The following is a 27589-nucleotide window of genomic DNA, read 5'->3' on the forward strand; positions in this document are numbered from 1 at the left end:
GCCGAAAGGTAAGATAACGTATTTTTTTTTTGCATTTAGTTTGTCTGTGGCTTTGGCACAAGACATTTGTGTAAGCCCTTTTTGTAGTATGTCAGCATCATTGGGGGACTCTGATTGCACCCAGTTTGCAGTCATCGGTGAACTTGGTAAGTCACAGGCCATTTATTTTCACCTGGACTTCTGAGAAATAGATTCCAAACAGTAGGGGGCCCAGCACAGATCCTTGTGGTGCACCACTAGTCACTGGGCTGCCGGTAGAGGTGAAATCCCCAACTGCATGTGTTCCGTCGGTGAGGCAATTGGCTATTCATCTAGTGACATATGGATTAATTCCCATCTGGGTGAGTTTTTCAATGATGCCTGAGCTTGAACAAGCAAATTAGATAGCTTGTAAAGTCCTCTAAAGCCAATTTACGAAGCTAAACTAGCATCTCTAGCTAAGGATAATCACAAGGCATTCTTTAACGATGTCAGAAATCTAAAAGGGAAGGCTCAGCTTTGTGCCGAACTAGTAGTGGACAGTATCACTCATACTGACCCTGAGGACCTCTCCAAACCTGTTAGCAGACAGATTTAGCACAAACTTCACCCCGCCCTCCCCAATGTCCCTACCAGACATAACCCAAAGAATACTGTCACCAGTCCTCTACCTAGTATCTCTAAAGAGCAGGTCATAACTGCACTCTCCATTGCCAAAAACACAGCCTGTATGGGACTGGATAGCATCCCAGGCTACCTATTAAATGGTCTAAAATACCACCTGGCACTCTCTTCAATCACAGTCGAATTGGTGGCTTTGTCCCAGCAGAGTGGAAAACAGCAGAGTAATTCCTTTGCACAAAGTGTGTCCATCATCCGTCCCTGGGAACTATAGACCTACAAGTCTAATCAGCCTCATCTGCAAGGCCATGGAGTGAATCATCATGGACCTTATCAACAATGACACAAGTGGCCTTCAAACTCTTGACCCAACCCAATTTGGCTTTAAGGGTAGATCATGCTTATTAAACCTGGTGGACTTTTTTGAGAATGTCACCAAAGCCCTGGATGAAAGTAAAACAGTGCATGCAGCCTATCTTGACTTAGCCAAGGCTTTTGACAAAATCCCCCACATACTATCAAATGAAACTTTTCCTGGGAAGCTTATCTGTAGCTAACCTATATTAGCTTGTAGAAAATGTAGGCAAAGTTCCAAACAATCCCCCACAAGTTGTCTAAAGTGAGAGGGCTGCAAGACTCTCATCCAGTTTTTACCAGCACCTGAACAGCTGCATAGAACAATCAGAACCAGCTCATATAGTGGTAAATTCACATGAAAACCTGTCTGGTAGAACTGCCATATTGAATGTGTGACAAAAGGTGGAAATAAAAGGAAACGCTTTAAGAATTTCCCTTTCCCCTTCCCTAAGACTCCATTGAAATATGCCGGGTAGGAACTTCAAATCACTATTAGTTTATTTTATTTTTTTATTTTACATTTGTTGACTGGGAAAGTCCGACTGGACACACGTCCATTTTTAGTGGAGACCCAGGGAGAAAAGCTCCATTTTAATGCATAAACAAGCTCTTAAGACATTGGAATTTACATGCAAATCAGGCAGACTAGCATTAGTAATTATCTTACAGTGTTAGTACAGGCTAATAGTCAGATGTACAGTTCAGAGGTAGTGTATTTCTTGATACATATAGAAAATTCTAGTCTAATACATATGGTACATGCAGTTTTGCAGACTTCTAGACAATGTAAGGCAGAGCATGAGCTTAGTATCACTACAGATACCAAAGTAAACTACAAATCTTTCTTTACTTATGCCAAGAAATTAAGGTATAATATCCAAAATCCACTGAGCTCATTTGTAGTAATATCACACATTGTTGTCCCAATGATAAAACCAGTATATACTCGTATTTGCCAAAAAATTAATGGCAACTTTACCCCACCTATCCAAATTGTTGTCTCCACTGTCTCTGAAAATTTAGTTTTTATTTAAGTCAGTCTGGAACAAGTCTTGGAATCCCTATCAAAGGTTAAAAATAATACTTCTGTGGGACAAGGCAACATACCAGGTTGCATTTTCATCAATGTCAAGCATACAATGTCAAAGCATCTACTTAACTATTTAGCCTTAGCCTGTCCACAAGGGGCATGCCTTATGCCTAGAGTATAGCCACTGTGGCTCTCCTACACAACGACAGCCCCTCTACATACCCAGATAATAACAGACCCATCATTATCATCAGCCTCATTTGCAAAGCCATGGAATGTATTGCAGCAAAACTCATTTGTGTGTAGATAGGCAACATAAGTGACTAGATCCTAATAATTTTGGCTTTTGAAAGGCTGGCTCTTTTCTCTGGACCTAGTAAACTTCTTTAAGTGGTTATATAGGCCGTGGACATTTTCACTCATTACAAACTGTCTGTCTCAGCCTTGTCAGGGGCTTTTAACACTGTCCCCCATTTTGGTATTATTGAAAAATTAAACTTTATGTAAATCCCAAAGTTGCCCATTGGATCCATATTGGCTGTCCATCAGATCCCAAATTGTGAAAGTTGCTTTTACCATCTTTGAATGTGAAATAGTGACTGTTGGGGTACCACAGGGTTCAGTGCTAGGCCCCCTCATGTTTGGAATTTATTTTGTAGACATGCAAGCCAGTATTCATGAAAGTGTGGTTGTGCAAGTTTGCCGATTATTGATTGAATGCTAGGCACTGTTATCTACTCATTCACTGATACTGAATAGCCTCAGCAAGGAATGGAATATGCACGTACCTGGTATATCAACAACAGTCTCAAATTAAATGCAAAAAAGTACCAAGTAGTAACACTCAGCAAAAAAGCTACTCCCACCTCATACATTACAAATGCTACTCATTTTCAGACAGATACGGTCATAAGACACCTGGTTGCTTATGTGGACAACTCTGTCATTTGATCATCATGTTACCAGTATAGTCAGGAAATTCTTCCATATGGTTCAGTGACTTTCCAAGGGTGTATCCTCAAGATCTAAGGAAGTCATCTTTCTGCGGTACTGGTTCCTTATCAGACCCATCAGTGAATACAGTACACCATTTGATGTGTACAGATACAAGCATTTTGCCAAACTGGAAATACCCCAGGGCTTTCTAACCAAAAAAATAAAAAAAAAATATTTCCAATAGCTGTCCTGATACATTAACATAATTCTTTATTCTCGGTAACCTAGCTGCTGCTCCTAGGTGGCTTGTGGCCTGCTTTTCAATCAATGAAAGATCCAATTTTATTTGACGACCTACAAATACCCACTCTAGAAACCTAAATCTACAGCAAGAAATAAACAGGACTAATGCAGGGTAGGTCTCTAACTGAACATATTCACAATTTGTGGAATAAGTAGCAGCGACAAGGTCATGCATAGAGTATTACTTTGGCTACTTTTAAGGCTATTCTTGATGATTGGCTGGATAGACTCGTATTAATTGCTTGTAAAAAGGTATCAAAAACTTTTAAGTGTGTCTGTGGTTAGGCATCTTACATTACCCACTATCACTTGTCTAATATTGTTCCTACTTTCATTTTGTCTATTTGCATTGAGGTCAGGACGTGCTTATGATCTTTCTGCAGCTACTAATCCTGTTGCTTGCTTGTTTTAAGTTTCTTGCTTGCTTTCATTATGCACAGCAAACAGGCTTTCACTCTGAGCCCTTGGAAGTATATTTATGTGCCAGTTTTTCTTTGTTTTCCTTTTTCTTTTAAACAAAAAACTTTGTTAAATGTTCATGTATGACAGAGGCAGTCTTACATTTATATAAATGAAAATAAACCATAACAGCACAATCTGACTTGAAAACATTATACCATATAAACTGTGCCAGCACAACTGTAGCTGTAAACATTATACATTACTTTTAATATATAGTCATTGTCAGTCAACCATCACCTAGCTCATTCAACTCCTGCCTTCTTTTAAACCTCATTCCTTCTCTGCATGTATTGATCCCACATTTCCCATTTTTTCGTATGTAATTTACTCCTACCCTTTTCCAAAGATCACAGTTCTAGTTATTTTATCTCTGTTACTGTCTTCTTTATTTCTGGTAGAGTTGGTTTAGATTTTGATTTCCATTTTATAGTAATTACTTTTTTGGCAGCCATCATAATTAGATTCAGTAAGATCTTACTATATCTAGGCAATTCCGGTTCTGTATCTTAGCTCAAAAAAAAAATAATTTCCCTAGTCACTCCAACTTGCTTACCCAGCATCTCCACTAGTGCAGACTGAAGGGAATCTTTAAAGTCCGCCAACTCATTACACTTCCAGAAAATATGTTCACAGTTACCTTTTCTTCACCATCATACCTCCAACATTTGTTGTCTACCTGAGGAAAAATTCTTTGGATCCTGCTTGGGGTATACAAATACTTATGTAAACACTTCCAGGCAAAGATCCTACATCTTCTAGATTTTGTTGCATATTTGGTAGACATACATATATCCCTCCATTGTTTCTTTGTGAATTGCTTATCCAGTCTCTCTTCCCAATCTTTCCTAACCTCATCTGATTGATTCTTATAGTTATGCAATAGTTTATATGCTGTGCTAATTATTATTCCTTTCTTAATGGCAACTTCTGTTCTAGATTCTACCAAAAACTCTACCAGTGCTGGTCTTTCATTTAGATCTCCCCTATTTCTTTGACTTTGCCTATACTGTGATATCAATCCTCTATATGGAAGGCAGTCACTAACCTGCAGTCCAAACAAGTTCTTGGAGTCTTCCCATTCTATTACCTTTCCCTCTCTAGTTATTTGCTCCCGATACCTTGGTTCCTTTGCCAGTTTTCTCCAATATATTTCCGCCCCTCTTAACTGTTGTCTGTATTCTTAATTGCAGTCATCCCTATCGGCAGAATCTTCTTTCTTCATTCCTGTATTGCCTTAGTTCTTAGAATACCTTCTGCTACTTCGAATATAATATTCTGTATGATTGTTATTGTTTTCCTTAAAGGTCTGCATCCAAAAATTCCAGTCTGTCCCTGTTACTTCAGCTTCCCCCCTTTTCACATCTCTGTCCATTTTGAATTATGTATTTTGCTTGTGATATGTATAGGAGCTTTAACTGTGTTGATCTGAAATACCCCTTCAACTCCCATAATCTCAGTCTGCCCTGTTGTGCTGGAAGAATAAGCTTATCTCGCCTGACTCTTGCTGTCTTCCCCTCCCATATAAAATCCTTCAGCTCTTTATTGATTACTATCCACTTCTCCTCCTCTGGTTGATAAAAAATATGCCTGACCTGTGTATAAAACTAAAGGGACTAAAAACATTTTAACTGCTTGTGTCTTACTATCGATATCCATATAACATAGCTTCCATTTCCTCAGTTTTTGTATTATCTTTTGTCTCTTCCCACGTATCCTTAGCTGCCACACCGGTGGTATGTTTAATCCATACTCCTAAGTACTTCATTCTCTAATGTCACCATAAGTATAGATATTGACGAACCAATTTGTATGTGGGTACATAGTTTACCGCTGTTGCTTTTGTTTTAGCTTCATTAATTTTGTATGTAGAAAAGGTATGAAACTATCTCAGTATGTTCCACAGCACTGTAATGTCCCTTTCTGGTTTTGTCAGGTATAAAATAATGTCATCTGCAAATAGAGCCAGCATTTCTTGACTACCATACCAACCATATCCTTGAATTTCTGAGTCCTTTACTTTCTTTGCCAGTGGTTCTACATATAATGCAAATAACAAACGAGGGAGATAAGACACACCTGTCTGGTTCCTCTGCTCAAGCAGAGATGATCAGAGAGGACCCCGCCCACTTTAATTTTCATCTCCGATCCCTCATATATCCTCCTAATCAACCATATAATTTTATCATGGAATGCAAATAATGAAAATGCTTCCATTCCTCTGCTCATAAAGTCCCAGCTTACTCTGTCAAATGCTTTCTCTACATCAAGACCTACCAACAACAGTGGTATTTTCTTATAATCTGCTTCCCTCTGGATCATCACTGTACTGTTAACATTGTCAAATGTCTGCCTCCCCTCCACAAAACCATATTGATCCATATCTATCAATTTTGGCATTACTTTTTCTATTCTTTTAGCTGTTATAGACATAAACACTTTCTGATCATGATTTAGTATTGAAATGAGCGTGTGCAAAACTGGATCTGATGGGTCTTTACCCTATTTAGGTATTGCAGCTATTACCGCTTTCTTCTGGGTTGCTGGCAATACTGTTAAACAAAACCTTCCAGATCTTTATCAGTTCTCATTTTTCTTTTCTTGACATTGCAGCAACTAACACTTAAACCTTTAAAGTATGTTACTGGTAAGGAGCATGGTTGACTTGTTTGAACTTTGAGCATTCAACCTTAGCACGGGGGGTAAGATAAGAACATTACTACATGAGGGCTGTATTTTCTTTTAATAGATGTGCTAAGTGAAGCCTTTACATATTTTGCTAAAGTTGGTGCTTTGATTGAGTAATGGTTGTTTATGGGGTATTATTTTTTTCCTTGTATATTTTAGGAGATGTTTATGTTCCTGAAGTTATTGCTTCTTAGAGCTTAATGTTTTAATTATGTGAAAATTGAGCTGAGTTTCAGAACTTCAACTTTGTAGTCTTGCAGATGCTATACAGTTAGTTGTATACTCAGCTTTTATTATAATGTTTCTTCGTTTTTTTTTTTTTTGGTACAGTCAAAAAACTTCTTTTATGTAGGAAAAATTGCAAGATAGAAAACTTAAGGTATCTTTGGAAACTTTTATCATCATCTTTTAGAAGAGAGGCTAGATAGGGTAGTCTGCTTGCAAAAAACTTTGAATTTCTACAGTTGATTTGAAGAGAATTGCTTTATTCAGTTATGCATCCTTTTTACGGACTTAAAACACTGACTTTGAACTTGCATCTCATTTATTTATAGCCTGATGGTAGCATGAACCTGGACAGTGATGAAGGGGAGGAGCCGTCTCCTGAAGCTCTGGTCCGTTACCTGTCAATGAGGAGACACACTGTTGGTGTTGCTGACCCACGGTAGGTGTGCATAGTACAGTCTTTTTCTGCTGTAAGATGTTAATGTTTAATAGTAGCTCACTCTGGGCTATAAGCTCTGCCAAGGAATAAACCTGGAGCTTGCATATGAAACCTTTCACTCTGTATTTATTTAATGCAGAATGGAGACTGATTTTTAAAGTAATTCGTATTTGTTTAGAATGTACCAGTCAGTGGTAACGTATTCCATTTTCCTAGCCTTTGATGGAAGGAAAACATTTTCTAGTCTTTGTCTTTATACTAAGTGGCAATGTCTTGTGTGCAAGTACAGAGATTTGCTAGAATAACCTCATGTCAATTAACATGTGACAAGGGAATGGTTAAGGAGAAGTGAATTAAAACCAAAAAAATGAAAGGTTAATAATGACAGCCTAGGATAGTGGAACTGTGTACGTATTCATTTACAAAGTCCATTTAACGTGGGAGAAACAGACAAATGCAGGTGCTGTAAAACAGAGCTGGAAACGGTTGCACATCTTGTTGCTAGGTGTTATACACTCATGGCAGGGAACCTGTATCTCAGAGGCACAATAATGTGGACTGTTGCATTGGGAATTTTGCAAATACTACAATATTGAAGTAGCTGAGAAACATTGAAATCATGAGCCTTGAACATTGAAAGCATTATAGAGAATGATGTTTATATCACATGGGATCATCAGTTACCAGCAGTTTAGAAAACAGATGTGTGAAAACTAGTTATAGTAGCCCAAGAAAAAAAAAACAAAAGTAACATTAATCTGTGAAATTGCTTCACCTAGTAATTAGTGTCTTATATACAGAGACAGTCATAAAATACCAGGATTTGCAGGCAGTACTGAGAGCAATGTGGGAGAAGGATACCCAGACAGTTACAGTAGTAGTAGGAGCGAAGGGTCTCATAAAAAAGAATTTACACTTAAATTTAGATATCCTTCCATTGCATGTAACTCAATATCAATTTCAGCAGAAGGCAGATGTTCTTCATGTTTCACTGTTGCAGTCATTACTTGTGGGTTATCCCTGCTGGATAGCCCTCGACCGGCCTGAATACCAGAGTAAGGGATTTCCCTCCTGCATCGGCTGTCCTGAGACTGTGGCTGATGTCAAGTCATCAGGGCTATAAAGGGTGGCAGCCGATGCCATTACATCAGTCTCTCTTGCCGTGGAGCCCAAAGCAGAAGCAGTTTTGCGAGTGCGTCTGTTGGCTGTTGCCAGAGTGAGGAAAGCCGTCTAAAGCCAAGTATCCTGTTGGGGAACATTTTCTTGCTTTTAACCGATGTCAGAGAAAGTCAACAATTGTCTCAGTTGTGGAAAGCAGATCACAAACTGAGACTTCCATTCTCTCTGCATCACTTGTTTAGGTCCAGACCACAATGTCCCCGAGTGTCGGTTGTGTTTAATGCTAGAACCATAAGAAGATGATCTGAAATTGTAGTGAGACATTTTAGTGAGTCTTTTTCTCAATACGATATGGCGTCAGTCTCTAAACCGGCTACTGACTTACCTAGAAAAAAGAAAGACAAGGTTAAAGATAAGCTTGTAAAAGTTAGGCCCTCTGACAACTCAGGTCAAAAGTCTGGTATTTTTCAACACAGTGCTACAGCTGAACTCAGTGAGGCGCCTTTGCAGCCCCTGACGCCAGCCGAGGAACCATCACAGGCCTCTACCGAGACCCATTTGGAGTCCGGTACACTGCCAGATCCACCTCCCCTGCCAGTATGTCGCCTCATTCTCACAAGTTCGGGTCCGCAGCCACTTTGCAGGCACCGGCTTCTGCTGAGACACCTCCAACAACCAAAGCTAGGCTCAGATCGACGACAATGCTGCCGGTTAAACTCACTTAGTATAAGTCTACCGACAAATACAGGCCCAAGCCTAAGACTACCCCCAAAAAGGTCCCTCCCCAAGGACCCAGCCTGCCCCTCAGTTGCAGCAACTGCTCAGAATGGCAGAAGACTTGATGACGCTTATTAGGGGAAGCCAGCCCCACCCTTCCACCCCAGCCAAAAGAAAAAGGGACACCTCCCCTGAGGTCTTCATTGACCAGGAATTAGAAGAATCTGTCTTTGAAGAGTCAGACATGGAAGACCAGCCCTTTGCAGCATTTGAGGACTCTGATGCTGATGACCCCATTCCATCTGCCCCCCCCCCCCAAGGATCTTTCTTTTGGGGCAACCCTAAATTCCCTCAGAGAACTCTTTCAGTGGGAGGCCCAGGATTACCCTCAGTCTAAGAAGAGACTGAGAGAGTTCCTTGACCTGCCTCAGCATAAACCTTTGGCCATTCTGCCTATCCTGGATGTAGTAGAGGATATTTTACTGGAATCTGCCCTTTCACCAATTCTCTCCCCCCCAGCACCCTGGAAACCAGACAGATATTAAAGGGTGCAAGACCCCCACAATTATCTTTTCAAAAACCCGACTGCAGATCCTGAAGTCATTACTCAAGGCCCTAAGGGAGCTAGGGCAAGCTCATCTAAGAATCCCAGCTGACAAAGAAAGCAGAGCCTTTCTTTAGCTATAAGAAGCCTTAAATTGTCAATTTCATATGGTGAAATTCCTGCAGTGTGTTCTTGAACTGATTAAACAGAAGTTATCTTCCATTCCTGACAATAGTACTACCAGAGAATTAACAGACCTCATACAGTCTAGCTCTCAGGTAGCTAAACACTTCTTGCATTGTGGTTTTGATGCCTTAGAAGCTTCTACTAGGGCTGCAGTCACAGGCTCAGTAATCAGAAGGCATGCCTGGTTAAGAGAGCAGCCTTTGCCTGACCAGGTAAAATCCAAACTGCTGGATGCCCCTCTAGATAAAGACCAGTTGTTTGAACCTAAAACGGAAGAGGTCATTCAGAAAATGGAGGACAAAGCCAAGTCAATGCAAACAGTCAAGGACTTCTTGCAGGTGCAACCTTCCAGCTTCAGCAGAAACGTCCTCACTAAACACTGGTCCTTTCCCTCTCAGACTAAACCAGTCCAGAGAAAGGGATGCAGAGACAGAACCCCTAGTCATCAGTCCCATAGCCAACAAAGACCCAGGCAGTGGTCCACTGCTGGTCCTAGGCAAGGGAGTTTTAAACCAACTCCCTTCTCTAAGGACTCAGTGACTCTCTCCCCTCACCTCTGCCCCTCATGTCACCAAGCAGGCTAGGAGGAAAACTTTCCCTCTTCCTAGGAAACTGGCAGGCCATCACCACAAATCTATGGGTCCTGAAAATTATTACCAGCGGGTACCAATTCAAAGAAAAGCAAAAAGGGTCAGGTTGTCCAGACGTCCCTGCAAATCAGAGGACAGAAGCTATTCATCAGATCAGAATGCTTTGTGCCCAGGGTGCTGTCAGACCTGTACCAAAGGAACAGATCGGAAAATTATTTTATTCAAGACTGTTCCTGGTTCCCAGAAAAGAGGGCACCTGGTGCCCCATCCTAGACCTTTCCACCCTGAATCTGTCCCTCCTGGTTCCAAAATTCAAGATGCTAACTCTGTAAAAACTACTACCTCTGCTCCTGTCATGGGCCTGGTTAGTGACTCTAGATCTGATGGATGCCTACCTGCATATCCCTATCAGACAGTCAAGCAGGAGTTACCTAAGGTTCAGAGCAGGGTCCCAACACTTACAGTTCTCTACTCTGCCCCTTGGCTTATCCACTGCTCTCAGAGTCTTTACCGAGTGTCTGGCTCCAGTCATTGCATTTTGCAGACAGAAGGGCATACACATTTACCCCTCTCTCGACGATTGCCTCATACAGGCAGAAACCAAGGAAAAACTCCTACAGGACCTCTCCTTTGTGTAGACCCCACTAACCTCACCGGGATTTACCACCAACCTGGAGAAGTCCCATCTACAGCCCACACTAAGGATAACCTTCCTGGGCACCCTTCTAGACACCTCAGCACAAATGGCCTTCCTCCTCCCACAGAAGCAGGCCTTTCTACAGTCTTACTTCATGCAGCTGGCACACAAAACCCACCTCACTGCCAGAAAAATCCTGCAAGCTCTGGGATGCATGGCCTCCTCCATCCTGCTGGTACCCCTTGCCAGCTCCACATGAGAAAATTGCAATGGTACCTAAGGAACCTCTGGTGCCAACACTCCCAATCACTGGAACACCAACTCCCCCTGATTCCTTGTCTAGGGAAGGAGTTCCTATGGTGGGCCGAGGCTTGCACTCTGAACAAGGGCCTTCCCTTCGTCTTTCAGCCACACAACCAAACCATAACCACAGACGCCTCAGACATTGCCTGGGGAGCTCACAAAAGAACACTGCGAACTCGGGCCTTTTGGGAACAGGAAGTTCAAGGTCTCCATATCAGCCTGAAAGAAATGCTAGCAATACACAGAGCTATCCTAACCTTCCAAGAACATCTGTCACCAGGAGTCCTCTTAATCAAGACAGACAACACTACTGTCATGTGGTACATCAACAAGCAAGGAGACATCCATTCCTACCCCCCTGTGTCACTTAACTATGAAAATCTGTCAGTAAGCCTTAAATCTGGGACTGCATCTGATAGCACAATACCTTCCAGGGAAACAAAACACTCTGGCAGGCCAATTAAGCAGGCAACTCCTGGATCTCCATGAATGGCAGTTGCACAGGGAGACCTTCCTAAAGATCAGTCAAATATGGGGGAAACCAGACATAGACCATTTGCAAGCTACCAGAACCATCAACTGACCAAATTCTGCTCAAGAGAGTTTCACCCAGAAGCTTGGATGGTGGATGCCATCTCCTTCTCTGGGGCAGCCTGTTTGTGTACACCCCCCTACTATCTCTAATACCCAGGGTGCTGATCAAGATCAGAGAGGAAGGACCAAGGGCTATCCTAATTGTACAAGACTGGCTGGGGCAGCACTGGTACCCCATGCTTCTCAGTGTGAGCGTGCACCCTCCCATCCCCCCCACCACAGACCTTCTCACACAACAGAGAGGGAAGTTACTGCACCCAGGCCTGGCCACATTCAAGTTAACCGCATGGTTGATTCCTCAAAGGGCAGATAACACTTCAGTCCTCAGAAAACAAGTGTTAGACATTATTAAGGAGGCCCATAGATGCAGCACCAGAAAATCTTATTCCACAAAATGGAAAAAGTTCACCTGCTGGTTCAACAGCAGAGGTGAATACAGCACCAATGCCTCTTTACCACTGGTTCTGGATTACCTGGCAGAGCTTCTAGAAAAGGGGTTGTCTTACTCTCCTCTATCAAGACTCATGCTTCAGCTATCTCAGCCTATGTCCAGGCGGAGCAGCCCTTGTTCTCTCAGCATCTGTTAAAACAGTTCCTCAGAGGTGTGGCTCACATCAGACCACCTAGAAGGCCACTTGCACCAGTTTGGGATCTAAATTTTATTTTGGAAAAGTTGACTTTACCCACTTTTGTACCAGCATCCTCCGCAGATCTCAAGTTACCTCTCTTGCTAGCTATCACTTCTGCCAGGAGGGCATCTGAGCTCCAGGCCCTCATGGCCACTGAGCCCTTCATCATTTTCCACACAGACAGGGTCTCCCTGAGAACCAACCCCTCCTTTATGCCTAAGGTGGTCTTTGATAGAACCCCCAACCAGACCATTCACCTATGTACTTTCTTCCAAAACCTACCGATAAAGGAGAAAGAATTCTGCATTGCTTAGACCTACACAGACAGTTGAGATTTTACCTTGACAGGACCAAATCAGTCAGAAAAACTGACCAGCTACTGGTTGTGTTCACCCCTGGGGCAGAGGGGAAACCCATTACAAAGCAGACCATTTCCAAATGGATCTCAAATTGCATACATTTCTGCTATGCCTTCCATGGAAAAAGTCCTCCTAAATCCATCAGATCTCATTCCACTACAGCAGCCTCTACTTCCACGGCCTTCAGAAGGAGGGGTTCCTACCAAGAATATTCTGGAGGCTGCTACAAAGACATCTATCCGCACTTTCACTAAGCACGACCAGCTGACTACAGTCTCCAAAACCAGGGCAGAATTTGCATCTGGAATCCTGCAGGGCATGCTAGCATGTCCATAACTTGTATAGCATGCCTCCACCCACTCTCTCAGCTTTGGGAGTCTTTCCACAAGTGATGACTGCAACAGTGAAACACGAAGAACATAATACAGTTGTGTACACTTACCATAAATGTAGATGTTCAAGTGTATTCACTGTTGCAGTCCTGTTTAACTCCCACCTTCCCCTGTATTTCTATATTCTCTTAGGGGCTCCTGACTACTGGGGGGCAAGAAAAACTGATGTAATGGCGTCAGCTGCCACCCTTTATAGTCTTGACGATGGCGTCAGCCACAGTCTCGGGAAGCCCGACGCAGGAGGCCAATCCTTTAGTCTGGTATTCAGGCCAGCCAAGGGCTACCCAGTAGGGATAACCCACAAGTGATGCAACAGTGAATACAATCGAACATCTACATTTATGGTAAGTGTACACTACTGTACTTTCTGATCACATTGCGGGTGCCTCAAGTAGCACTTTTGGCTAACATCAAAGATTGAAACACTACTAATTTCATGAACTTTAATCGTACCCATGAGTAAGGAATGGAGTCCATTTCCATTATGGTATTATAAACCCAACGGACTTGGAGAAATTAATAGTGAGAAACCAAATAAATATGTTTAGAAGCATTTTGTTCGTTCAGACTGTGCTGGGAGTGGATTTCTTTAATGGTCATTATTAGAAAGATATATGGGATATATCTTGCAAAGCATCAACCCCAGCCAGTCTGCTTCCAAATTATTAAGGCACCTTTCATGCACGCCAGACACTGTACAGCTTGAGGAAAGCAGTATAAATATTATGAGCAGAGCACCAAAACCTTGGAACTTTCTTGCCTCTGACAGTCTGCTAGTATTTTTCCAAGGTTGGGTAGATAAGTACCCCATTAAAGATTATCTTCCGCAACTTTATATACTTTGCACATAAAGTCTCTGCTTTCTGTGGAAATGTTGTGCTTACTGGCATTTAATTTTACTGATGTTCATCGTGTTACCCTGCTGCAGTCATCACACTTGGGTATCCTGTCGTCAGGTGGTCCCGCAGTCGGCCGGAATTCCAAAGTCTTGGTCCGGCGTCAGTTGCTGTCACTTCTTCCCTGACGTCAGTGCACCAGGGGTATATATAATGCATCCAACGCCATTTTCTTCAGTCTTTCTTGCCGCGCGGTGCCCGAAGCAGAAGCAGTTCGCAAGTACCGGCCGGCCGACTCCTGAGATTTTCAAAGTCAAATTTCAGATCCGAAGTCTTCAGTAAAGCTAAGTACCCCGTTGGGGAAACTTTTCTTGCCTCAGACCGATGTCAGAAAAAGTTAACAATTGTATTTCTTGTGGGAAGCAAATACCTCATAAGGATTTTCATTCTTACTGCATACCTTGCCTAGGCCCAGACCACGACGTCACTGGTTGTCGTTTTTGTGCTAGGTTTAATAAGCGTACTATAAAAAGACACTTTGATTTCGCACGACACTACTTCGGTAGAAAATTTAACTACACTATGCCGTCGGAGCAACCGACTACCGGCGTGCACAAAAAACGCAAGGATAAGGACAGGCAGCGTAGACCCAAGCCAGACTCCGAGGCCTCGGCTGGTCCAGTGTCCGGTTCACCGGTCTTCAGTGAGGCTCCGACGCAGACCCTGACCACCGCAGATCTGGAACCCGAGACCGCTTCGGAGCATTTGGTGCAGAGTACTAAGCCGACGCAGACATTTTGTCTAGCCCCTACCGACGACACTGCTGAAAAAGATGTCAGTGCTACAGAAACACCTTCGGTTTCTGAAGGCGTCTTCAGACCGACGATGCTCACCTTTAAAACGTATCCTAAGATCAAGACTCCTATTAAACCTAAAAAGACTGCACTTCAGTCTCCAGTTCAAGGCCCCATGCCTAAGAAACAGATGCTCAAAATGGCTGAAGACTTGATCTCTTTAATCAGGGGTTCCCAACCCCCACCCGACAAAAGGCCTAGACAAGAGGAAGATTATGCCTCCTCTGAACAAGTGTCTATTTCCTCAGGCTCCTCTGAGGACCAAGATTACTCCTTCTCCCCTTATGAAGATTCTGATGCTGAGGATTCTATTCCCTCAGCTTCTCCTCCTGAAGACTACTCATTTGGGGAAACTTTACACACTATGAAGGAACATTTTCACTGGGAAGGTCAGGACTAGTCTGACTCAAAGAAAAGGCTCAGAGAGTTTCTTTTACTCCCCCAGCACAGACCACTTGCCATCCCCCCCCCCGTTTTAGACATTGTGGATGATGTTTACTTAGAATCCAGTTTGAACCCAGATTCTCTACCTCCTGCTCCAGCCAAACCTGACAAATACTATAGAGTGCCTGATTCCCACAAATTTCTTTATAAAAGCCATGTTGCTGATCCAGAGACTATCTCCCAGGGTCCTAAAGGGGCTAAGGCTTCTATTGCAAAAAATCCTGTACCCTCTGAAAGGGACTCCAGAGCACTAGACAGGTGGGGGAAAAAGGTTTACACTTAAGCCACTCTAGCTATGAGGGCACTAAATTGCCAATTTCACATGCTAAAATATCAGCAATTTCTAATGTTTTAGTTAAGACAAAAAATAAGCACACTCCCTCAACAGTCTGAATTGAAAGAAATGCAGGATCTGTTGCATGCAACTGAACAGGTGGGCAAACATACTTTACAATGTGGGTTTGATTCTTTGGAGGCTTCCTGCAGAGCAGCTGTCACTGGGTCTGTTATATGTAGGCATGCTTGGTTAAAGGAACAAACTCTGCCTGATCATGTTAAAGCAAAGCTTCTAGATGCTCCCTTACAGCAGGATGTTCTTTTTGGAGTTAAAGCAGAAGTTGTCTTAAAGAAAATGGAGGATAAGGCAAAATGTATGCAGACAGTCAAAGATTTCCTACAGGTATAGCCCCCTCTCTTCAGCAGAAATTGGCCAACAAAAAATTGGTCCTTTCCAGCTACTGACAGACCACAGAGGGGTAAATACAGATGTCCAGGAGGCAGAGGATAACCACAAGCCCAGTACAAACCTCGACAATGGGGCACTGCAACACAGAAGGGAGGAGAAGACAGGTCCCAAACTACCAGAAGGCAAACTCAATGACTTGCACCTCATCTGGCCAAGCAACACTCTCTTGGCAGCCCCCTTGGGAGGAAAACTCGCACTTTTCAGACAACTGGCACATTGTCACAAAGGACAAATGGGTCCTAGACATAATTTCACGAGGATACAGATTCCATTTTCACACTTTGCCAGTGAAAAGAGGAATGCCAAACCTGCCACAAAATCAATGGGCAGAGGCACAAAAACAAATTACAGCTCTCATGGACATGAGAGCCATTCAACTGGTACCTACTCAAGAGCAAGGCCAAGGATTTTACTCAAGACTCTTTCTAGTTCCCAGAAAGTACAATGCCTGGAGACCAATTCTGGACCTTTCAATTCTAAACACCTTCTTACAAGTACCCAAATTCAAGATGCTAACACTACAGCAGCTTCTTCCCATGTTGGGCAAGAAAGCATGGCTAGTAACGTTGGACCTCAAGGAGGCATACCTGCATGTCCCTATCAGACAAAGTTGCAGAAGATACCTCAGTTTCATTGCAGGTTCAACCCATTACCAATTCTCTGCACTGCCCTTTGGCTTATCTACTGCACCCAGGGTCTTCACAAAATGCCTGGCACCAGTAATTGCATACTGCAGACAAAGAGGAATTCAAATATACCCATACCTGGACGACTGCCTCATCAAAGCAGAAAGCAAGGACATCCTCTTACAACATCTGGCTTTTGTAAAACATCTTCTAAGTTGCCTGGGGTACACAGTAAACGAAAAGAAATCAAAACTAGTACCCTCACAAAATATGACATTCCTGGGTGCCAGCTTGAATACAACGGGCCCAGAAGGCTTATCTGACGCCAGACAAACAACTACAACTGACTCAATATTTCAAAACAATGCAAGAAAAATTCTGCAGGCCTTGGGATTCATGGCATCTTGCATACTACTAATACCATTTGCAAAGCTGCATATGAGGAAATTACAGTGGTACCTAAAAAGCATATGGTCTCAACACAGCCACAGCTTGGACACAATGATATCTCTCATTCCCTGCCTACAACAGGAGTTTCTATGGTGGTCACAGGCATGTCACCTCAACAAGGGTCTTGCCCCCAGCCAGGCAAACTATAACAACAGATGCATCGGACTACGCCTGGGGGGCACACACATGGCAGGACAGTGCGTTCAAGGTGTATGGAGTGTAGATCAAAGGAATCTGCACATCAATCAAAAAGAGATGCTAGCTGTACAGAATGCCCTGACAGCCTTCAAGAATCTATTACATCCAGGACAACTTACAATAAGGATGGACAACGCGACAGTAATGTGGTACATAAACAAACAAGGGGGGTGCACACTCCTACCCTCTATGCAGGCAAGCAATGACCTTGTGGAACACAGCTCTTGCTTACCAAGTTCAGTTACAAGCTCAATTCCTGCCAGGAAAAAAGAACACATTGGCAGACGACCTCAGCAGAAACATCATGGATCCCCATGAGTGGAAACTGGATCCACAAGTATTTGCAATGATAACTCAAAAATGGGGCCTTCCAGACATAGAACTGTTTGCCAGTCCTCAAAACTATCAACTAACAAAATTTTGTACAAGGACACTGCACCATCAAGCTTGGAAAGTGGACGCACTCTCATTCAGTTGGAAAAACCTGACAGTATATGCCTTCCCTCATAGGTTCATACTAGGCTGTCTGTCCTAGGGCATTCATAAGCCTAGCCAGAGTATGTTTGGCTTTTGCCACCCATTTTAAATTAATTTTGCTATGCCCTTTTTCGAGGTTAGTATACTGTGCCTCTGTCTAACAGTGACACAGAAGTGATACCTGGGGTAAACCTACGATCTCCCATCCACTCATCAAGATTCCTCTTGAAGAGAGTCAATGAGGGACTCTACCTAACCTGGACTGGGATTTTATTCCAGAGTGAAGGGAGCCTCTGGGTTATGAATCTGTCCCTCCAGCATGTCCTATTTATTTCAGTGCTGAGGTTCAAGTCTCTCGAGTGTGTAGCTCGATGGGATTTGGATTTTTTGAGGAGCAGCATGTCCCTTAATTCCGGGTTGGACATGGCTTTAAACGTCAGGCACAGGTCGCCTCTGAGCAGGCGGTATGCCACTGAGTAGAGCTGGAGTTTCTTTAACTGGGCAGCATATGGCATCTGTTTGAGCCCTTTGATCCTCTTGGAGAGGTACTTTTGGGGTCTTTCCAGTTGCTGCAGGTGTTTGGTAAGGTACATCCCAAAAGAGGCATTGTACTCTATTATGGGCCTGATGAGGGATGAGTAAAGAGGCACGATGACCTCCCCTAATCTAGATGTGAATCCCTTCATGATTAGGTGGGCTATATAAAATGTTTTTCTAACCACTTTTGCCACATGGTTGTCAAATGAGAGATTGCTATCAACTTGGGTCCCCAGGTCTCTAATTACTTCTTCTGTACTTAATGGATTACCACCTATGTGGTAATTTGTGGGCACTTTGTTTTTGTCAAAGGGGATGACTATACACTTTTTGGCGTTTAGCTTGAGCCCATGGCTCTGGCACCAGTTGTCTGTTTCTATGAGGCCCTTTTGCAGGATGCTTGTGTCGGCTGGAGAGTCGATTATGGCGCCCAGTTTGCAGTCATCTGTGAACTTGGTCAGCCACAGTCCTCCTGTGTTGGCCTGTACCTCCGAGAAATATACACCGAACAAGAGAGGTCCCAGGACTGAGCCTTGTGGGACGCCACTTGTAACTGGTTTGGAGTCTGACATGGCTCCAGCAATTCTAACCATGTGGGTTCTGTTCTTGAGCCAGTTTGCAACCCATCTAGTGACATAGGGGTTTATATTTAAGCTGGTGAGCTTATCTATAATGCCCGAGTGGGGTATTGTATCGAATGCTTTTGTGAGGTCCAGGTAGGCTGTGTGGACCATCTTCCCTTCGTCAATGGCCTTGGTGACTGTTTCAAAGAAGTCGACCAGGTTTAAGAGGCAGGATCTGCCCTTAACAAAGCCGAACTGGGTAGGATCCAGTGTCTGTAGGTCCCCAATATCTTTATTTATGAGGTCCATGATGATTCTTTGCATAGCTTTGCAGACCAAGCTAGTCAGGCTTATGGGGCGATAGTTTCCAGGGTCCGTTGAGGCACCACCTTTGTGGATAGGGACCACTGTTGCTGTACGCCACTCTTTGGGTACATATCCTGTAGTAAGGTTGAGATTGAACAGTAGTTATATGTTTGGGTTTAGCTCTTCTTGGAGTTCATGTAGGACGCAGCCCGGGACACCGTCTGGTCCCGTTGATGCTGTGTTTTTTGCTTTGGAGAGGGTGGCTTTTACCTGAGCATCTGAGATGTCAAGGGGGCAGCACTCTGCTGGGATAGATATTTGCCCTTTTGGGGGGGGGGGGGGTTTGCGCTGAACCTGTCAGCAAGGATGTTGGCAATGTCTGTGGGTTCGGTGTATTTTTTGTCATTTTGGACTAATTCTGAGCATATCTGGGAATTCCCACCCAGGTTCCTAACATAACTAAAGAAAGCCTTGTGATTATCTTTAGTGTCCTGTGCAGTTTTTCTCTTGAAGCTGGCCTTAGACGATTTTATGAGTGCCCTTAGTTTTTTGCTAATACTGAAAAGAGATGCCTTCCCTTTTTGGGATTTTGCTCTATCATGATGTAGTAGCTTCCTCCTTCTATTGTATAGTTTGTTTATGGCTGGGATCCACCAGACAGGACGTCTGCCTTTGGAGGATTGGGTCTTGGTTTTATTTGGGATTGCATGATCCATGCATTCCTGAAGGTGTTCATAGAATGCATTTATAAAGGATTCTGCGGTCTGGGCCATATTTTCCACAGGCCCGGGGGCTTTGAAGGATTCCATCTCGGTTTTGAGGAGTGTGAAATTTGCTTTAGAGAAGTTTTTCACTGTGGTTTTCTGGGCACGGGGTGGGGTCGGGATGTGAATATCCAGTGAGATCAGTTTATGGTCTGATCTTACCAGTGAGGGATACACTTCTGGTCTGGAGCATAGAGTCCCCATGTTGGTGATGATCAGGTCCAGTATGTTTTCCCCTCTTGTGGGAGTGGTAACAAGTTGTTCCATAGCATTTGAGTTTATGAATTCTAGGAACCTTTGGGCTAGGATGTTGGAGCTAGAGTAATTCTCCCAGTCTATGTTTGGGTAGTTGAAGTCACCCAATATAATGGTGTTTGGAGAGACCTTCATATTTTCCAGTGTTCTCAGGAAGGCCGAGTGGGGTTCCTGGGTTTGGGAGGGTGGTCTGTAGCAGGCTATAAACTGGAAGGCAGGTTTTCCCACTGTTAGTTGCACATGGGTAGTCTCTGATGCTTCGTGCTTTGCCACCAACCTGGAGGTATGGGTATCTTTGATCAATATCGATACTCCCCCTCCTTTTGTGGTTCGGTCCAAGTTTTGGGGCCGAAAAGCATGGTATGAGGTATAACCTGGTAGTACTGGGGTGCTCTCGGGAGCCCTTAACCAGGTTTCTGTTACTGCACAGATATCGATGTTCTCCATGCTAAGGAGAGTTTCAAGAGCATGCATCTTGAGGTTTAGACTTCTGGCGTTGAGTAGCATTACTCTTAGTTTCTTATCCCTTGTGATACCTATGGAGGTGAGTTTGTCTTTTGAGCCTTGCCTAAAAAAGGCACTATGGGGGTAGCAAGAGCCTTTGCCAATATCCGAAAGCCCAGGGGTGACAGGTGCAAGCCATCCCTAGCGAAGCATCGTGGCTTGTCGAGCATATCATCCCAGGCTGACAGGCATTGGATCCCCTTTGAATGACACCAGTACTTAAGCCAATTGTTGAACTTGATCATCTTGTCTTCATATTGTGGCATCATTCTTGGTGAGGGTAAGATGCTACTCAAGGTCAGGGTCATACCGGCCTGGGCTACATGCTCAGAGAGCTCCTCTGTCTCTCTTCATGTAGTCCAGGGAGGTACGTCTCAGGTCATTCACACCAGCATGGACAATGACCGAGTCATATTTGTACTTGCCTTGGAGTGACCTGAGTGCTTGTGTTATGTGGCGGATCCTAGCGCCCGACAGGCTGCTCACCGTGACCATCTCCTTGTTCAGCCTGGTGAGCAGGACGTCAGTGTGCCTGACGATAGAGTCACCTATTACAAGTGTATCAGGTGTGGTGTTTAGCCTTAAGGGCTGTGACTGTTCGGCACATTGGCTTTGTGAGATGTGTTGCACGTGTTTTGTTTTGGGGTAGCGGTTGCTTGGGTGTCTGCTTTGGAGGTCTCTGCTGCTTAGGCAGATCTTTATTTAGAGCCTCCGAGTATGTTTTTTTGTGATTATGTGTTTGGTTTGCTGTTGTGGTAGGTCTATGTGAGACTGGAATTGTAGTTAGTGTGGTTTCCTTCTCCTCCTGACTGGTTATGCCAGTACTGAGTTGAGAGAGCTTAGCCTCCAGTTTGGCTATATGGTTGCATCTCTCATGTGTTGGAATTTGTTGGGAGGAGGAGAGGGTTGTCTGTGTACATGAGACAGTTGTAACATTGTCTCAAGATTCCCAGGTTCACCAGCTGGACCGGAGAGGAGATTGACAACTGACCTTTGGACATGCTAGAATAATATTGGGAATTCCTTTATAATTGAAAACAAGGGCCAATGGGGAGTGAGGGTGTAATGCTTTTAATTTTTAGTGCTGACTTATATAATTGCTTTAGTGAGCAAGTGCCAGGTAACTTAAGTGCAATGTGTTACAGGTAACTTAAATGCAAAAACGACAAACAGTAACTTTCTTTCAAGTGAAACAAGGAAATAAGTACAGTAAGCAATGCAGATATCACTAGGGATCCACAGAAGCTCTGAGAAGCCACGTTTTAGGTGGAATTAGCGTTCCAGGGAAATAAGCAAACAAACAACAAGCTTACAAACAAAGCTAGATTCAGCAGGCCTGGATCTAGTCTATGCTACAGCAAACAAGGTGTACCAATTTCAGTAAGAAACCGTTCAAATATGCAGGCACTATAAACCTTTAACCAGAAATACCCAGCTCAGAAGGGCAGAGTCCAGCCTCTCCTCCCACAAGAGTGCAGACCATAAACCTTCTTAATGTAAAATAACTGGCCTGAAGCCCAAGTGCATAAACCAGAACTAATACACTTTTTAGGAATAACAGACACTGAGCTCTCAATCAGCAGTTCCCAACTTAGAAGGATGAAAGCTACCTCCATTGCCTCTCCTCACAAAGGTGCTTTTGAAAGTCAGAAAGGAGAGACCACGACTGATACTCATAGCCCCAGACAGGCCACGCCAGCACTGGGTACCCACTATTGAGGAATATGGCCCAGGGCCCACCTTGGATTTTACCACAAATTGCCCATTTGCTCACACAGCAAAACAATCAGATTCTTCACAGCCAGCTCAAAACCTTAAATCTGGCTGCATGGCAAATCACCTAAGCATCCAGCCAGCTCCTCTTTCCCAAGCAGTTATGGATGTTATTCTGGAAGCTAGGAGGCCCAGCACCAGGAAGGCCTATTCGGACAAATGGAAAAGGTTTTGTGCCTGGAACCAAACTAAAGACCAAACCACACACGCCTCACATGCCTCAGATTCTACAGTACTTAACTGAGATGTTGCACAAAGGACTTTCTTTTTCTTCCATTAAAATCCATGCATCAGCTATTTCAGCCCACTACAACACGGATCCACCCTTATTTTCGCATCCACTTCTAAGACAGTTCCTCAGAGGGGCAAAAAACAGTAGGCCCCCCAGGAGAGCACCTCCACCAACATGGGACCTCAATTTTGTTCTGGAAAAACTTAACGCTACCTCCCTTTGAACCAGCTTTCTCTGCAGATCTACGGTTTCTATCATGGAAGACTGCCCTGCTGCTAGCAATAACTGCAGCTAGAAGAGTCTCAGAGCTGCAGGCACTAATGGCAGTGGAACCTTTCCTCATGTTCCATCAAGACAGAGTTTCTCTACGAACTAATCCTTCCTTCATGCCTAAGGTGGTTTCCAGTGTGGCTTTAAATCAAACCATTCACTTACCCACCTTCTTCCCAAATCCACAGAACAAAGGTGAAAGACTCCTGCATTCCTTGGACATTCACAGGCAACTTCGTTACTACTTGGATAAAACTAAGGTTTTCAGAAAATCTGACCAGCTCTTTGTATCCTATGCTACAGCTTCACAAGGGAAGGCTATATCAAAACAAACCATTTCCAAATGGATAGGACATTGCATTCATTTTTGCTATACCCATCATGGAAATCCAGTTCCTGCTACCTTTAGGCCCCACTCTACCAGGGCAACAGCTACATATACAGCCTTCCTCAGGGGGGGTTCCAACCAAGGAGATTTTGGAAGCTGCAACTTGGAGTTCAGTACATAACTTTACGAAACACCATCACTTACCACTTTACTCTAAGACTAGAGCTGGCTTCGCCACTGCAGTTCTGCAGGGCCTTCTAGCCTCCTCTAACCCTCTATAACTCCTCCACCCATCCTTAGCTTTGGGATTCTACCCAAGTGTGATGACTGCAGCAGGGTAACACGATGAACATAGTACAGTTTTGTACCTACCATAAATGTAGATGTTCGAGTGTACACCCTGCTGCAGTTCAGGTTACCCTCCCTCCATCCCCTCTGATCTAACTGACTAAATCTCTACAATACCTTCCTGATGTATTTGCTTATAGCTGGAGGGATTTTGTGTTTGTGCAAAAATTACTTAATTTGGTACTAATTACTGACCACCTTTTTGGGGGCACCTGACATCTGGGGCAAGAAAAACTGAAGAAAATGGCGTTGGATGCATTATATATACCCCTGGCGCACTGACGTGAGGGAAGAAGCGACAGCAAACAACGCCGGACCAAGACTTTGGAATTCCGGCCAACTGCGGGACCGCCTGATGACAGGATAACCCAAGTGTGATGTCTGCAGCAGGGTGTACACTCGAACATCTACATTTATCATTTATGGTAGGTACAAAACTGTACTTTTACAGTTGTTGTCATGGAAGTATAATACCATTGTTATGTTTTTTTTTTTTTTTTTTGCTTTTAGGCAGAATTGATGGCCATTTGGTTGTCTGTCTGTGTTTTGAGCATTGTCATTGAAAAGTGCACCTCAAAACTTTTGTGTTCATGTTTCACTTCATTACTTGTGAAATACTGGTTATATTAAAAAAGATGGTTTTGTTTTCTTTTCAGGAGTTCCTTGAAAAGTAATATTTCTTGTGTGGAAAAGGGTTGACTTTTTTGTTTAAACTTGCATCAAAGACCTAAAGCTTCCACTGTTGACTGTTGTCAATGAACAACTTTTAAGTCAGGTCTTTGTTATTGTTCATGTTTTATTTTACCTGACCATTTTTTTTTCTTTGTTCTGATTCTATGTTCATGAATTCACTGCAAAAGGGGCTGTTTTTGTGAGGAAAATGTCTACGTTAGACTTTGTGGATAGAAGCTAAAGCTACTGGTTTGCGGAGTAGTCATTAATAAATTTAGCTCAAAAGTAACTGAATTATTAATGTTATTCCTGATCATTTTTCAAATACCAATTCTGGTAAAAAAAATTTTTTGCTATTTATAGAGAAATTCATTGCAGAGTAACCTTTTATGAGAAACACAGGCTTACTTTTCTATCAAAACTAGTTTTTAGAGACTAAGGCTAGTATGTTTGGTGTTTACTTCAATTTTCAGTTTTATGTCATGAGGTAATATTGACTAATTGAAATGTTATCTAGTTTTCATGGTGGCTAGGTAAGGGGCTCGGGTCACAGAAGTTTTTTTCCTTCCTTGTAACACAAATAGTAAAAAACTTTATTGTATTTAGATGTTTTGTTTTTGTCCGACTTCCGATTGCATCAACTTTTGGTGGATGACATTGTTGTAGCCATTCTGAGTTCCTCATTCCATGCATCTTTTGCTCTTGGTGTGCCTGTTAGCTGCCCCTTTTAGAAAGTTTCCCAGCAAAAAGAATCGTAAAGTTTTGTATTGTTTCTACTTCTGAATCTTGAGGAAGATTGGCTGGATTTGACAAATTATTTAAAACCCTTCAGTTTTATTAGCAGTTTCCTTCTTCTTTTCCAGGAAAAAAGATTCCACTTTTTTGTTATTTGACAAGTTTTTATACCACCCATTTAAGGGGATGGGGTTATAGCTTTGGCATTAGTGGTTGTTTATCTACAAGCTTCCTGTTTCTAATAGGAGCACAGAAGGCAGACCAGGGATAAATTTATGGGTCTCCATCCACTGATCCTAGTTGCACTTAAATAAGTGCAGGGAGGAGTTATGCTTCACGTGGATGGGAAGCCTGTTCCTGAGAAAGAGTGGTCTCTGAGACACATACTTGTCCCTCCCAACATGGCTTATTTATTTTGTAAGTAAGGTGTAGGTCCAGAGATTAGGTGTTTTGGATGCTGTTTGCTTTGTGAATGTATAACAGGTCCATAAGGGCTGGATCTAATGGAGGCTTTGATTGCCAGGCATAGATTGCCTTTCAGTATTCTGTAGGAGAACAAGTACAAGGATAAGGTTTTGAGAGGATTTTCCATACCTTGTATTTTTTTTGTGAAGAATCTCTGTAGATGCTCCAGTTGCATATGCCTGGTTGGGTAACTATTGAAGGGGGCATTGCACTCCGGCGATTGGTCTCAGATTTTACTTTGATCAAATTAGTCCTCTTGAATTGTTTGTTCAGTTTGATGAGAGAGTTCTTACTTTGCTAGACATTACACTTCTTACTTGTGCCATTTTGTTATACAGCCTACTGATATTGGAATTCTACCAGGGTGGCTGTTTTTGTTTGTCCTTTGTTTCTGTTCGGTGCTGCAGCATCTATGCAGCTGTATACATGATTGTACAGGGTTTTTGTGAAAAACTGTGCATAGGCAGTGCTGTTCCTAGGGTTTGTGGAAGGGGACTTAAAATTTTGCAAGAGTTCCACTTAAAAGTATGAAGTTAGCCTTGAAAGAACTCCTAAAAGTTCCATAGTTACCTGTTGTCCCAGGTTTTATTATAATTTTAAATGACACATGAAGAAATGTATTTCTTTCTTTTCTGAAGAAATGTCAAGCAGAGGTCTTTATTTTGCCTTTGAAGAAATGTCAAAAAATAGACCAGACAAACTCCGTACTACTGTATTTGTTATACTTTATTTGTCTCAGAACAAATTTTTGTCAAACTGTTAATTCTGTCAGAGCCATTTCAATTTTATTACAACACAGCTAGACAGATGAGTAGACTAAGGCACACTTAGTCTAAGACGTCACCACTGAATGAAACATACTGTCCAGTTTATATACTTTTTTCAACCAATGTTATTTTTAATATCCTTGTGACTTGTTCTTTTGGTTTCTGTCTGTCATGAAAACGTCCATGGTTATTTCATGCCCTTTTTGGGTCCTTTCTATATCTGAAGACTTCACAAAAGTCTCTCCACGTCATCTTTGCATCACTTGACCTTTCTGCATATTATTTATTTATTTCTGCATCTGACAGCCAAGAAAGTCAACTTCCTTTTTTTCTATAACAGGATGCATTTACAGTATTGCCCACAGCTATATGTTATTAATATCTAAGCTGAACGTAACTGTTCTTGCAAAGCAAGCATATTATTTTGAAAACTGTTGTTTGGCCTTGCACATTTCCTTTCACTGTACACACAGTATATTGCAGAAAAGCATTTTAATTTACACAATATCTATCAACACAGTTGTATGACCAATGAGGATGCAACTCTGGTGGGAGGATGGGGGGGGGGGGGGTTTGCAATTTTCCCCATATTGGTGTGGGTGTACAGAGTACCTGGCCAAGGGCATTCATGTTGAAAAAGTCCAGGAATCTTTGGGCCTGCAAATATGAGATCATGTGGGGTGGTTGAAGTTACCCTTGAGTGTGATTTTGGGTTGAATGGAGAGTAACTAAAAGTCATTTGTTATTTATGTATTTATTTATTTATTGACATTTGTTTAGTGGGAAAGTCTGACTTGAGTCAAATGTACCCACTTTCAGGAGATGCCCACGTAGAAAAGGTCCACTGTTAACATTTACAATACATTAGTTACAGTATTTAATAGGTGTACCATAATACCAGAATTTATAGATATCTTACAGAGTTACATTGCAGCATGGTGATTATAAAAACGTCAGTGTGATTTGCATGTAGTTTAATTGGATAGTAAGTATGAGTTAATGGCATTGTGTAGAAATGACATTTGTTAATAGTATTGAAGAGAGTAAAATGGGGAAATGGCTTAGAGGAGAACTGAGAAGAGTGGAAGGGAGGAGAGAGAAACTGTTGGAGTAGAAAGAGCTGCTGGAATAGATAAAGTGAGAGAGTTGAGAAAGTGAAGAAAGCAGGGCATAAGTTACTAGGGAAAATAGGCAAAGGGGGTAGGAATGATGGGATAAGTTACTTAAGTAAGCATTATGGGGTTTTTTGGGTCACAGAGGGGGACCTATAGCTTGCAAAGATATATGGGACTTTGTTTATGGTGAATTATATGTGGGAGGAGCTCATGTGCAT

At 42.7% G+C, this 27589-nt stretch overlaps 1 protein-coding gene across 1 annotated transcript in view; it reads left to right on the forward strand.

The window, feature by feature from the left end:
• The window catches only part of SIK3 (SIK family kinase 3), a gene marked incomplete in the record, with an annotated part of 4425276 nt that overhangs the window by 2632282 nt on the left and 1765405 nt on the right, over nt 1–27589 (forward strand). Inside the window, 1 exon segment of the mRNA XM_044080968.1 lies at nt 6928–7037. Coding sequence (XP_043936903.1) covers nt 6928–7037 — 110 coding nt within the window.

Source organism: Protopterus annectens, chromosome 8.part0, assembly GCF_019279795.1.
Source record: "Protopterus annectens isolate FY-2018-M chromosome 8.part0, PAN1.0, whole genome shotgun sequence".
NCBI classification, from domain to species: domain Eukaryota; kingdom Metazoa; phylum Chordata; order Ceratodontiformes; family Protopteridae; genus Protopterus; species Protopterus annectens.